The sequence below is a fragment of the Saprolegnia diclina genome (assembly GCF_000281045.1).
Source record: "Saprolegnia diclina VS20 unplaced genomic scaffold supercont1.8, whole genome shotgun sequence".
Taxonomy (NCBI): domain Eukaryota; phylum Oomycota; class Saprolegniomycetes; order Saprolegniales; family Saprolegniaceae; genus Saprolegnia; species Saprolegnia diclina.
In genome coordinates, this window is record NW_008246075.1 from 607,423 (window position 1) to 618,369 (window position 10,947).

The 10,947-nt window shown below is 59.4% G+C and overlaps 3 protein-coding genes across 3 annotated transcripts in view; 2 read left to right on the forward strand and 1 right to left on the reverse strand.

Annotated features, from left to right (window-relative positions):
* Positions 1-718: 718 nt before the first annotated feature.
* Positions 719-6,754, reverse strand: SDRG_03465 (hypothetical protein). The gene has a single exon (XM_008609099.1). It carries the CDS (start codon positions 6,651-6,653, stop codon positions 783-785), a length of 5,871 nt encoding a protein of 1,956 aa, XP_008607321.1. The 5' UTR covers positions 6,654-6,754; the 3' UTR covers positions 719-782.
* Positions 6,755-7,524: 770 nt separating this feature from the next.
* Positions 7,525-8,176, forward strand: SDRG_03466 (hypothetical protein). Its single transcript, XM_008609100.1, has one exon. The coding sequence runs from the start codon at positions 7,551-7,553 to the stop codon at positions 8,109-8,111; it is 561 nt and encodes a 186-aa protein (XP_008607322.1). The 5' UTR covers positions 7,525-7,550; the 3' UTR covers positions 8,112-8,176.
* A 1,287-nt stretch (positions 8,177-9,463) lies between these two features.
* SDRG_03467 (hypothetical protein) overlaps positions 9,464-10,947 on the forward strand; it is a 3,854-nt gene continuing 2,370 nt past the window's right edge. The window contains exons 1-6 of the mRNA XM_008609101.1: positions 9,464-9,567; positions 9,614-9,706; positions 9,757-9,885; positions 9,940-10,181; positions 10,245-10,531; positions 10,576-10,931. Of these exons, the coding sequence (XP_008607323.1) occupies positions 9,482-9,567; positions 9,614-9,706; positions 9,757-9,885; positions 9,940-10,181; positions 10,245-10,531; positions 10,576-10,931 (1,193 nt within the window). The 5' untranslated portion in view covers positions 9,464-9,481. The remainder of the gene's footprint in view (positions 9,568-9,613; positions 9,707-9,756; positions 9,886-9,939; positions 10,182-10,244; positions 10,532-10,575; positions 10,932-10,947) is intronic.

Below are 10,947 nucleotides of genomic sequence, written 5' to 3' on the forward strand. Positions count from 1 at the left end.
TGGGACACAACTTGACGAGATGAAAGATTAATTTAAATATTTAAATAATTCTTGAGATTGCTCTGAGGATTTTCGACGAGCACCGTGACGGTGGTGCCATTTGATCGACAAAATCGAGTTTGAAATGGATTCGCTCAAAGTTGGCACAGTGATAGAAGACCCTTTGGAGAGCAGAGCAGACCGCGTGGTGGCATCGGTGGAGTCGTAGAACGCGCGCAATGGTCGATAGTAGAATAAAGCGCTCTTTAAACGTTAAAAAGCAATGACCACATTGCCACGCCGTATTCTCACACCTAGTGACTGCACCGATGCCACCGCGTAGTCTGCTCTGCTCTCCAAAGGGTCTTCTATCACTGTGCCAACTTTGAGCGAATCCATTTCAAACTCGATTTCGTCGATCAAATGGCTCCACGGTCGCTGTGTGGTGCCCGCCAAATGACATTATCCGGATGCGATCTTATTTCCGGTATTTTCCTTTGCTCTGCTTCCTGAGGCCTCAAGTACTTCTGAAAATGTATTACATCACTGTGCCAACTACGGGCGCTGTCATTTTCAAACACGATGTCGTCGACCTAGCGGCACAACCGTCCTGGTGGGATCGTCCAGATTCGCCCTATCCTAGCGCTGCCGCATCCAAATGTAACAAAGAATTCCTTCTCGTGCACGAGTTAACTAGCATCCAGGACGCGACTTGATGTGTGCAACACAAGACAGACAATATGGCGGAGATATACATGTATAGTGGCGGTCTATTAATAATAACGTGCGCGTGCATCGATCGTTTACGCGGTGAGGTACTGGTCGAGCGACTCGCCCGAGATGTCTTCAATCTGGCGAATGACCTTGTGGCAGAGCGCTTCGACGTTGGCGTCGTGGTCTTCGAGGAGCTCGGCCAAAAATGGAATGCTCTCGGGCAGCATCGCCAAAAACTCTTCGCCGACAATCGCATAGCACTGCTCGATCGTCTGGAGCGTCGCGAGGCGCACGGCCGGCTCCTCCGCGCGCGACTTCATCAAAATGCGGTGGTGCATCGGCTTCCAGAGCAGATCGTTCTTGGCGGCCCACGCAAGGTGCGCGAGCGCGACGACCGCGCCGTCGACCACCGGGCGCGCGACTTCGAGCGAGGCCAAACCCAGCAGATCGACAAGCGGCGGCATGACGACATCAAACTTCTCCTTGTCCATAAAGCCGTCCGTGTCGTGGCTGAAGCAGCCAATGAGCGCCGTCACCACGTGCGCCGCGAGCGGCCATTGATCCACAACGACCACGTCCTTCTTGGCCTTCTTGGACGGGCGTTCGAAAAAGCCATCGGTGTTCTCGGCGTCGAGCATCGACACGCCGGCGTCGATCGCCGACAAGAGAATTGACGCGCAGAGCGGCAAAATGTGCGCAAAGTACGGCACAAAGATGCTCTTGAGCTTCTCCGAAAGCTGCGAGACGACGCGGAAGAAGACGAGTTGGCGCGCGTGCGACGGGCCCTGCGTGTGGGGCAGAACGACGTCGACCCACGACACGAGCTTGAGGAACAGCGGCTTGAGCTGCTTCTCGCTGAGCTTCATGACGAGCGCAAGGAGCGCACCAATGAGCTGGTCCTCGACGTGTTCGCCAATGGTCGGGTGCAAGCGGCGCAGGTCCAACGCCACCAAATACAGGCGCATGAGACCGGCCATGTGGGCCTTGACAGCCGCGCGGTCCATGCCCGTGACGATCGCCGTCACCATTTCAAAGAAACGGAGCAGCGCGACGTCGCCGCGGCCGCAGCACACGGGGTAGAGCTCCATGAGCGCAGGCAAAAGATTGCGGAGCTCGATACCGTTGGCGAGCGCGAGGATGGTCGCATCGACCGACGCGCGGATCTGGACGTGGTGCACGTTGAGGAGGCTCGGCACAAAGAGCAAATGGAGCATCTTGGGCAAGTACGACACGAGGAACTGGGGAAACTTGGTCGTCATCGCGCGCATGGCCGCGAGGAGGCACTGCTGCAGCGTCAGCGTCAAGCTCGCATCGGCGGAGCTGGCCGACGTCGAGGCGTCGAGACAGGTGAGCAGCGTCGGGAAGAACTGCGGCACAAACGGAAAGACGGCCGGGCCGAGCGAGTGGCAGAGGTTCGAGAGGCACACAAACGCCGAGCCGATCACGTGGCCGTTGGCCGTCACATCAAGCGGCAGCTTGCAGCACGCCATGACGGTCGGGAGAATGTTCAGGAATGGCTGCGCGTGCTTGTGCGCGAAAAAGCGCGTGAGCACATCGACGCTCAGAATCGCCATTTGCTTGTCCGTCAAAAGCGCCGACGGGTCTTCGAGGACGCTCGAGAGGTCGTCGAGCATATCGACAAACAAGAGCTCTTCTTCAAACGTCAGCGTCGCCTCCGTTTCCTCAATGCGCTCGTTGAGCAGCTGCAGCGCGCGGCGGCGAATGACACCGTCTTCGTGCTGCAGAAGCTCGCCAATGACGGCGACAAAGCCGGGGGCCGTGAGCAGCTGCTGGAGGTTGTTCATGGCCTCGAGCGCAGTCGCTGCGATGGCGTCCCAGCGGTCGGCCATGTCGTTCTTCTTGGCCGCCAGCGCTTCCTTGGTCTTGGTCACACGGCGAAGGAAGAGGAGGATGCCTTGCGCGAGCAGCAAGTACGCGTGCTGGAGCGACTTTTCCACGTCGCTGTTGTCGAGCAGCTGGTGGTGCAGGCCCTTGCGCTCCAAATGACGCGGCACAAACGACACAATGCGGTCGAGCGTCGCGTTGGCCAACTTGGGGTCGATGACAAAAGCCACGTCAGCCTCGTCGTCCTCGTCCTCGTCGTCTTCATCGTCATTGGCGCGCGGCGCAAGGTGCGCATGGAGCTGGCCCGCGATCGAGAGCAGCGACACGAGCGCACGCATCTGGAGGTCGGCGTCGAGCGCCTCCAAGAGGGTGTGGCAGAACGCCGACCGCGCCGGCACGTCGGTCGCATGCTGCAACAAGAGCGTGACGGCAATCGCAGCCGCGTCGTCGTCGTGGGCGCCAAGGGCCGTCAAGAGCACGTTGAACAAGGTCGTCCGGCGCCCAATCGGGAGCGTCTCGTAGGCCGCGACAAAGGTCGCAAGGAACTGCTGCGTCGAAATGTCGCTGGCGTCCGTGTGCACGTACGGCACGGCGTGCGTCACAATCTCCTGGAGCACGTGGAACGAGTATTCGTCGAGCTGCAGCTGCGACGCGAACGTCAGAATCGGCACAAGCGACTGGAGCACGTGCGTCGGGCACAAGTCGACGAGCGACGACACAAAGAGGAGCGCGGCGTTGCGCGTCTGCTGCGACACCGTGTGCTGCACGACGCGCAGCGTGAGCTCGACGAACGACGTGGCGTGCGTCGTCGACGACGCATGCCCACGAAGCCCGACCGCAACGCCGTGGAGCGCGCTGAGCACCATCTGGACGCTGTACTCGGACACGTCGTCTTTGGCGGCCACAAACTGCGCGAGCACGGCATGCAGCGGCGACAGAAGCGCGTTAAGATCGTCGACAGCGTAGTTGGCGATCAAATTGCTGACGACCTCGAGCACGCACGTCGTTTGCGCGACCCACGAACGCTCCGACTTGACGGCGAGAAGGCCCGTCACGATGCGCACCGGCAGTGAAAGGCGCACAAGGAGCGACGCCACGTCCGACGGCGTGCTGTCCGCGCCCGTGCGGAGCAGCACGACCAGCGCCTGCACGAGCGTCGTCTGCTTCCCCATCGGCAACGCGCTGAACCACGTGGCCTCCATCGTTTTCGCCAAATGGCTGTGCAGCGGCGCGGCCGACGGCGATGCGACCGTCGCAAGCACGACCTCGAACGTTGCGCTCGCCGGCGCGCGGAGGTAATGCGAGAGCAAGTCGGCGCCAATGCTGGCCGTGAGCGGCGTCAGATTCGTCTTGAGGAGCGACGTAAACCAGCCAATCGTCGTTGTCCAGACACTGTCCAAATGCACAAGGTGGAGCACGCGCAGAACGTTCCGGACGCGCTGGAGCAGCGTCGACGAGAGCGCGTCCTGCGGCACGAGCGCGGTCGTCAGCACACGCGAGAGGAACGCCTTGTCCTTACTGACGTGCGCGCTGCAAAACGTCGCCACGTACGACGCATCCATCGAGAGCTCTTCCTTGACCTTGAGGAGGGCGGTGAGCGTCGGCGTGTACACGGCAAACGCGTCGCGGCCCTTCTTGTCGGTGAGCGAGAGCTTGCTCAGCGGCTTGAGGCACTGCGCGGCGGCGTTGCGGAGCGCCGTATGGGCATGCGACAGCGCGACCAGAAGCGCCAGCACCACGTGGTGCACATCGTCAATCGAGACCATCGACGGCGTGCACTCGATCATGACCGAGAGCAGCATGACCGAGCGCGTGAGGACGTGCGACGGCGCGTCCGTGTGCACGAGGCGGCAGAGCGAGTGGAAGAGGTCGGTCCAGTGACTCGCGTCCGACGCAAGCGCAGCGTGGAGCACGGGCTGCACGAGCGTAAAGTACGCCGACGTTGACGACAAGAGCAAGACGAGCGCCGCGTCGTACGTCAAGGCGTCCTTCTTGAAGCTCGTGCGCATGAGGTTGCAAATGACTTCGACCATTTCGGCGATCCGCGGCCGGTCGACCGATTCGATCGGCGTCGACGCGTTCAGGCCCGTCCACGTCGTCGTGAGGAGCGACAGCAGCGGCGTCGCAAGCTCCGGCGTCGTCGCCTGGCGACCGTCGTTCAGAATACGCATGACAAGGAGCGGCAGCGCTGTGTGGCGGTGCACGGACGGGAGAGCCCACGCTTCCACAATCGAGGCCGCGGCCAAGGTCGTTTGCGACCCAAAGTGACCGAGCACATCGATATCCTTCGTCGCCGTCGAGAGACCGTCGGTGAACGGCGCGACCGAGAGCGTCGCGAGAAGCGGCGCCACGGTGCTCCACGCGACCACCGGCTTGGTGGCGAGGACCGTCGACTGCGGCGCAAAGGCGAGGAGCATGTCGAGAATCGTCGCGTCATGAATCGAGCCATGCGTGTCACGGAACGGACCCGTCACAAACGTCACAAGCGCAGTCATGGCCGTCGCGAACGCGCTGTGGAACGCACGCGCGTTGAGCGACACGGCAATCTGCTCCAAGAGCTGATTGGCCGACGCAGTCTGCAGCAAAAGCGACGCGACCGCCGGCGAAAGTGCCGCGACAATGACGTTGGGCGCGTCATCGTTGAGCCGGCGCAAGAGCACGTCCGGATCTTCGAGCGCCGCCGCGTCCACGTCTGCGAGCACGCTGAGCGCGTGCAGTCGCACCGAGACGGTCGGGTGGTCCAGGGACAGGAGGAGCGAGACACCACTTTCGGCGAGCGGCACGTGCAAGGCGGCAGCCGTGCCCGTGAACGACGTCGAGACAAAGTTGACGCAGAACGACTGCAGATCGGTGTCGAGGCTCGCATCCGTCAGCATTGCATTCAGGCCAGCGTCGAACGGCTCCGGGTACCGCTTGGAGAGGAAGAGAAGCAAGCGCTGGAGGCGGTCGGCGACCGACGGGGTCGCGTGGGCCGCCGAGAGCATCGACCGGACGAGCGACGCGACAAAGGGCGCAACAATTTGCCCGAGCGCTTGGGTCACATCGAGAAAGAGCTGCTCGGAGGTCGCGTGCGCGTGCGCGAGGGCAACTGCCTCGAGGAAGAGGCCGAGGAACTTGGTCGTGTCGTACGCTTCCATGGCGTCCATGAGCAGCTGCGGAATGTCGTCGAACTTGAAAATGTGCTTGAGCGCGTCGGTCGGAAACGTCTCGAACGGCTGCGACTGGAGCACGCCGATGAGGCAGAGGAACGCGTCAAACTGGGCATGCGCCGGCGCCGTCTTGGCAATCACAATGACAAGCTGCTGCCGCGCCGCGGGCGACAGCGTCGCGTGCGTCGTGAGCTTGGTCGCGACCATGTACGCGGCCGTTTGCCGCTCCGGAAACGACTTGTCCTTGAGGCCGTCGACAATGTTGGGCAGCACCCAGCGCAGAATGTGCTCGGACACGCGGCTCTTCTCGAGGATCTCCATGGCCACGAGCGCGTAGAGCGCAATGAGCTTGGCGTTGCGCGCGCCAATGCGCACGGCGGCCGTGTGCAAAAAGCTCACGAGGCTATAGTCGGCAAAGCAGCGCTTCGACAAGTTGGCGCGGAGGAGCGGGACGTTGTTGGTCTTGACGTGCTCGAGGAACGCCCAGCGCGGGTGCTTGGCCAAGTCGCAGATCGTAATGAGGCGCGCAAAGACGGGCGACTCGTGGTAGCAAATGGTCATCGCGAGGATCTGGTCGACGTTCCAGACGTGGATCTCGTACTTGCGCACGAGAAACTCGATGACTTGATGTGTGGGCGGCAAAAGAAAGTACGGCGAGAGCGCGTCGAGGAGCAAGCCGAGTTCGAGGTCGAGGGCGACGACCTCTTCTTTTGTCAGCAGCATCCGGCTGTACTGCGCATGTGCTTTGTTCGGGTGCAGCAGCGTGTGCTGGAAGACGTCCAACGACCCGTCCATGCTGCACAGCGTCTCCATACCGGTCTTGGCCAGCTCAAAGGTTGTGCGGCCATCGATCTTGGCCGCGACCTTGGGCTCGTGCAGGAACGAGGCGACGGTCCGCTGCGACGACGCGCTCGTCGTCTGTACCTGGAGCGCATGGAGCTGCGAGGCCAAGGAAGAGGTGCTCATGCTGCTACGGATGGTCGAGGTAGACAGAGAGACGACGAGGTATCTACGGCGACGATCCAAGCGACGAGGAACCCCGCAATATGGAAAATGGGCAATAAAATACCCGACCGAAAATGACTGGATTCCATTCAACCTCAATATAGCGCATTTTAATTCGATCACGCTTTAAATCGGCTCCAGTGGTGTGCGTCGGCACCGATTGGTTAAAACTCCACCAATCAGCGCACCGCACCCTTCTAAAATCGCGACTTCTTATTCTTTCTATGCCATACAAAACACCACCCAAAGCCAAACTCGCACATAACATGCAGCATCGTCCGGGCGCATCACGTTGAAGCCGAGGCCCATGGACACCCTCGAGCAACAGGTAGACTTCGCATGCACATGCCAATGCAAAAGAGCTCTCCGAGACGTGGCAACGGGCCAAGGAGGACCGAGACAAGCATCCTGGCGTCGTCGGTATCGCTCCACCGCCGACAGATCACAGAGGCGGGCATAGGTTGTGCGATACTAGCTCGCTATGGTAATAGTCGTGAGGACCAGAATGATATTCTGAACCACGTGCCCACACCAGAAACGTTGTGGGTCAGGTGCAACCTCGTTTCAGAAATGGGGTGCGCTATACTGGTAGTGGCTTGCCTACGACGGCTAAAGGAGCATGGGCAATGAGATAGCTTCAGCCGCCACATGCAAACATGTAGGCTGTTCGATCACGCCACTTGAAGGCAGCAAGCAAGCTACCGTGGTCTTGCCAGCGGCTAGTACAATGGCACGTAGATGCCCCAACTGAGGTTGAGCTCTTAATGAGGCAAATTCCGGATAGTGACATCCGGATATCGATTGGTTCCTGTCCATTGTTTTGTGGTTTTGCATTTTCCTTCCCCGACGACGACGACGATGCTGAGCCGTCTCTCCTTGGTCCGCAGCATGGCTGCGCTCTCGCTCAAGGCGCCGATGATGCCGACGCTCCGTGCCATGTCCACGGCCGCCGAGGACATTGCTCTGCCTTCGCTGGAAGACGCGGCCGACAACTTCCGCACGGTGCGCACGATGAAGAAGGAGATCCGCGTGAGCCCGCGCAAGCTGACGCTTCTCGCGCAGCAGATCCGCGGCCTCCCGGCTGAGGAGGCGCTTACGCAGATGCACTTTTCGCCCAAGCGCAAGGCGGCCATTGTCAAGAAGACGGTCCAGAACGCGATCAACCTTGCCGACATCAACTATGGCATCGAGCCCTCGAACCTCAAGGTCGCCGAAGCCTTTGTCAACAAGGGTCTCTTCTTGAAGCGCCTGAAGATCATGGGTCGTGGCCGCTCCGGCATCAAGCACCGCCCCCACAGCCACCTCACGATTGTGCTCGAAGAGTTTGACCCGGCCTCCAAGCCCATTAGCAAGACCAAGGCGCGCAAGCTTGCGCTCAAAGCGCAGGCAACGGCGCCTGTCGAGACTGCCGCCGAGTAAAGGAACTTACTGTAATAGAAGAAATAAGACACAAGCATTAGACGCCTGTACGTCCACCTCCGTGAACACCAAACGCCTCAGCGACAAAACACAAGGGTTTATAAGAGTGTATACCCTGGAAACGACCATCAACGCAGCAGCCAGAACGCCCACAGACAACAGAACGCCCACAGACAAACCGACTTGAGTTAACTACGATCTCGTGTTGTCGCTGCGCTGAGGTAACTACGGCAGATGCCATGTGCACCAATGCAGATGCACGCCGGTCCAAGAACCCTTGCGCATCAGCGTTTGGCCGTCTGAAACAGTCTCGGATGCGACTCACTGAGTTCGAACCCGGAACCCGACACCGTATTCCAGCCACCTCGTGAAATCGCCCCGCTGCTGAGCTGCTGCCCTTGGCAGCTGCTGTCGAGCGCGGGCGGCGAGGATCGGTTGCGGCTCGTGCGGTTGCCAGTTGGCAGCATCGCGCATTGTACATCTCGCTCCATCCCTTTCCTTGCGCGAGACCATTTGGTACTGGCGACACCGTCCTCGATAGTCGCGCCACCAATGCTATCGTACTGGCATGTAGTATACATCCGACGGACGATGGTACTTTGCAGCGCCAAGAGCAACAGCGCCAGCATCATGCTGAAGCGATCAAAGCGCGGGCAATTGAATTGACCGACGAATGCAATGTATCGCAAGAGGTGGGTTGAAGCCGCGCCACCGAGGATTTCGAAGGTTCGACGCGCCGAGGCCTAGCCCTCATTACACGGTCGACACAGTGGCTCCAATCACACACGCTTGAAGTTGGCGCCGACCTTGAACGCCCAGCGATCCAGCAACATCTTGGCTGGAGACACCACATGCATTTTCCAAGTTATATCAGCCCACGGTACAGCGCCACACAAAACGAAATGTCAAAAAAGGGTACAACCCTGCATTCTTTCGCAGTGCACGGTCGCGCCAAGATGCTGCCACTCGCAACACGTCTTGCATCGCGTGCCCACCACCATCATATCGATAAAATATCTAGTGCTAGTATATATATCGCGCCCGACAGGACGAGTTATGGGGCATCTAGCAAGGACATGCTCCTCCGATTGAAGTTTAGTCGATTTCCTTCGATTTTCTGTCGTGCTACGCGACTCTTGTGTGACGTCAGGGCGTGTCCTTCTTATATACTAGTACTCCAAGTAGTATAGAGTATGGCTGATGAAGGGCGCGTGCTGGATGCTTCCATCGACAGCCCATGTCGTCGTCCGAGAGGACGCCTGCGCTGCAACCCGCAACGAACCCTTTTTTGTCTAAATCTGACGTGTGTGTCACTCACCAGCGCGCCCGCGCTTTGCGGCTCATTTGGCAATTGCGAACTTCGTGCGCACATGTGGAAAAAGTTCACCGAGTCCAAGCTCGCGGTCGGGCTCGTCTTCTTGATCCTCTCGAGGACCGTCGACCGCGTCTACTACACGTACTACTAGCTTTCTATCAATGTATCGAGTTCTCAAAGGCTCTAGGCGCATCACGTACGAGTACAATGATTTTTTGTGGTATTTTGCCAACATCATTTGCCCGATCTCGTACATTGTCACGTCGTGGCCCGTCGTGTGGTAATTGCTCGCTGAACGCAACGTTCGCGCACTCAAAACCAATTCTGTAGGTACAAGATGTGGTTTACGGACGAAATCACGCCCGAAATGCGCGCGTTCCCGCACTACAAGTTCATCATCATGGGTCTCTTTGACACGCTCTACAACCTCCTCTCGTCCTTTCCGACGCCGCACATTGGGTATTTTTGCGTCGTTTTCCCGACATTTGTGGTCGACGAAACCCTCTTTCGTAGCGGCAACCTCGCCAATGCACTCAACCAGCTCAACCTGCCGTTCAACATGGTGCTCTCGTTCATCTTCCTCGCCACGCGCTACAAGAAGATGCACATCCTCGGCGCTGTCCTCGTCTTGTACGGCGCCCTCGTGTGCATGATCCCCGTCTTCCAAGGCCAAGCCGCGGCCAACATGCCCGACCCGACCGCCGGCTGGATCCTGCTCTACATTGTGAGCCTCCTTCCGGCCGCGGGCTCCAACGGTACGCGGTTTTGCCACACTCTCAGTTCTGATTCTGGTGTCTAATCTGGTTGGCTGCATCTAGTCTACAAGGAAATTGGCTTGAAGGACGTCGATTTGGACATCTGGTACACGAACGCGTGGGTCAGCTTCTACCAAGTGGGCTGGGGGCTTCTCACGATCTGGACGATCCGCTTTGATGCGTTCTGCGACCCGCCCGTGGAATGGCAGGACTTTCCGCACTACGTGGGGCAGGCGCACGAGTGCTTCTTGGGCAACCCCGCCGAGTTTGGCGGCAAGACGATCGCGTGCGACCAAGGCGTCTTTGGCACGTTCCTTCTCTACATCTTCTTCAACGTCGTCTACAACCAGGTACAACGCGCCGTCCGAGACAAGCTCGCTGACGCTGTGTCTAGTTGATGTTGTACATCTTCAAGGAAGGCAGCAGCGTCCTCTTTGTCGTCTCGTCCGCGGTCTGCCTCCCGCTCACGGACATTCTGTACATGGTGCCGTTCCTCGCGGGGCCCCAAGCAACGCAGTCGTTTACGATCTTTGACGGTTTTGCGCTCTTCATCCTCATCATCGGCATGCTCATCTACCACTCGGAGAAGGAAGAGCGCGTCGACACGACCGACGGCAAGCTCCTCGCCAAGTCGCCCATGTTCTCGTCGCCCAGCATGCGCCAAGCACAAATCATGCGCGGCAAGCGCACCGGCACCTACCGCCAAATCCCAGCCTTCAAGAAGAAGCTCGCGTCACCGCACCGGTCCAAGTACGGCACGTCGGCG

What these genes read in the sequence shown, in the direction of transcription:
- SDRG_03466 (XM_008609100.1), top strand. Translation starts at nt 7,551, where the DNA reads ATGCTGAGCCGTCTCTCCTTGGTCCGCAGCATGGCTGCGCTCTCGCTC.
- SDRG_03465 (XM_008609099.1), bottom strand. Translation starts at nt 6,653, where the DNA reads ATGAGCACCTCTTCCTTGGCCTCGCAGCTCCATGCGCTCCAGGTACAG.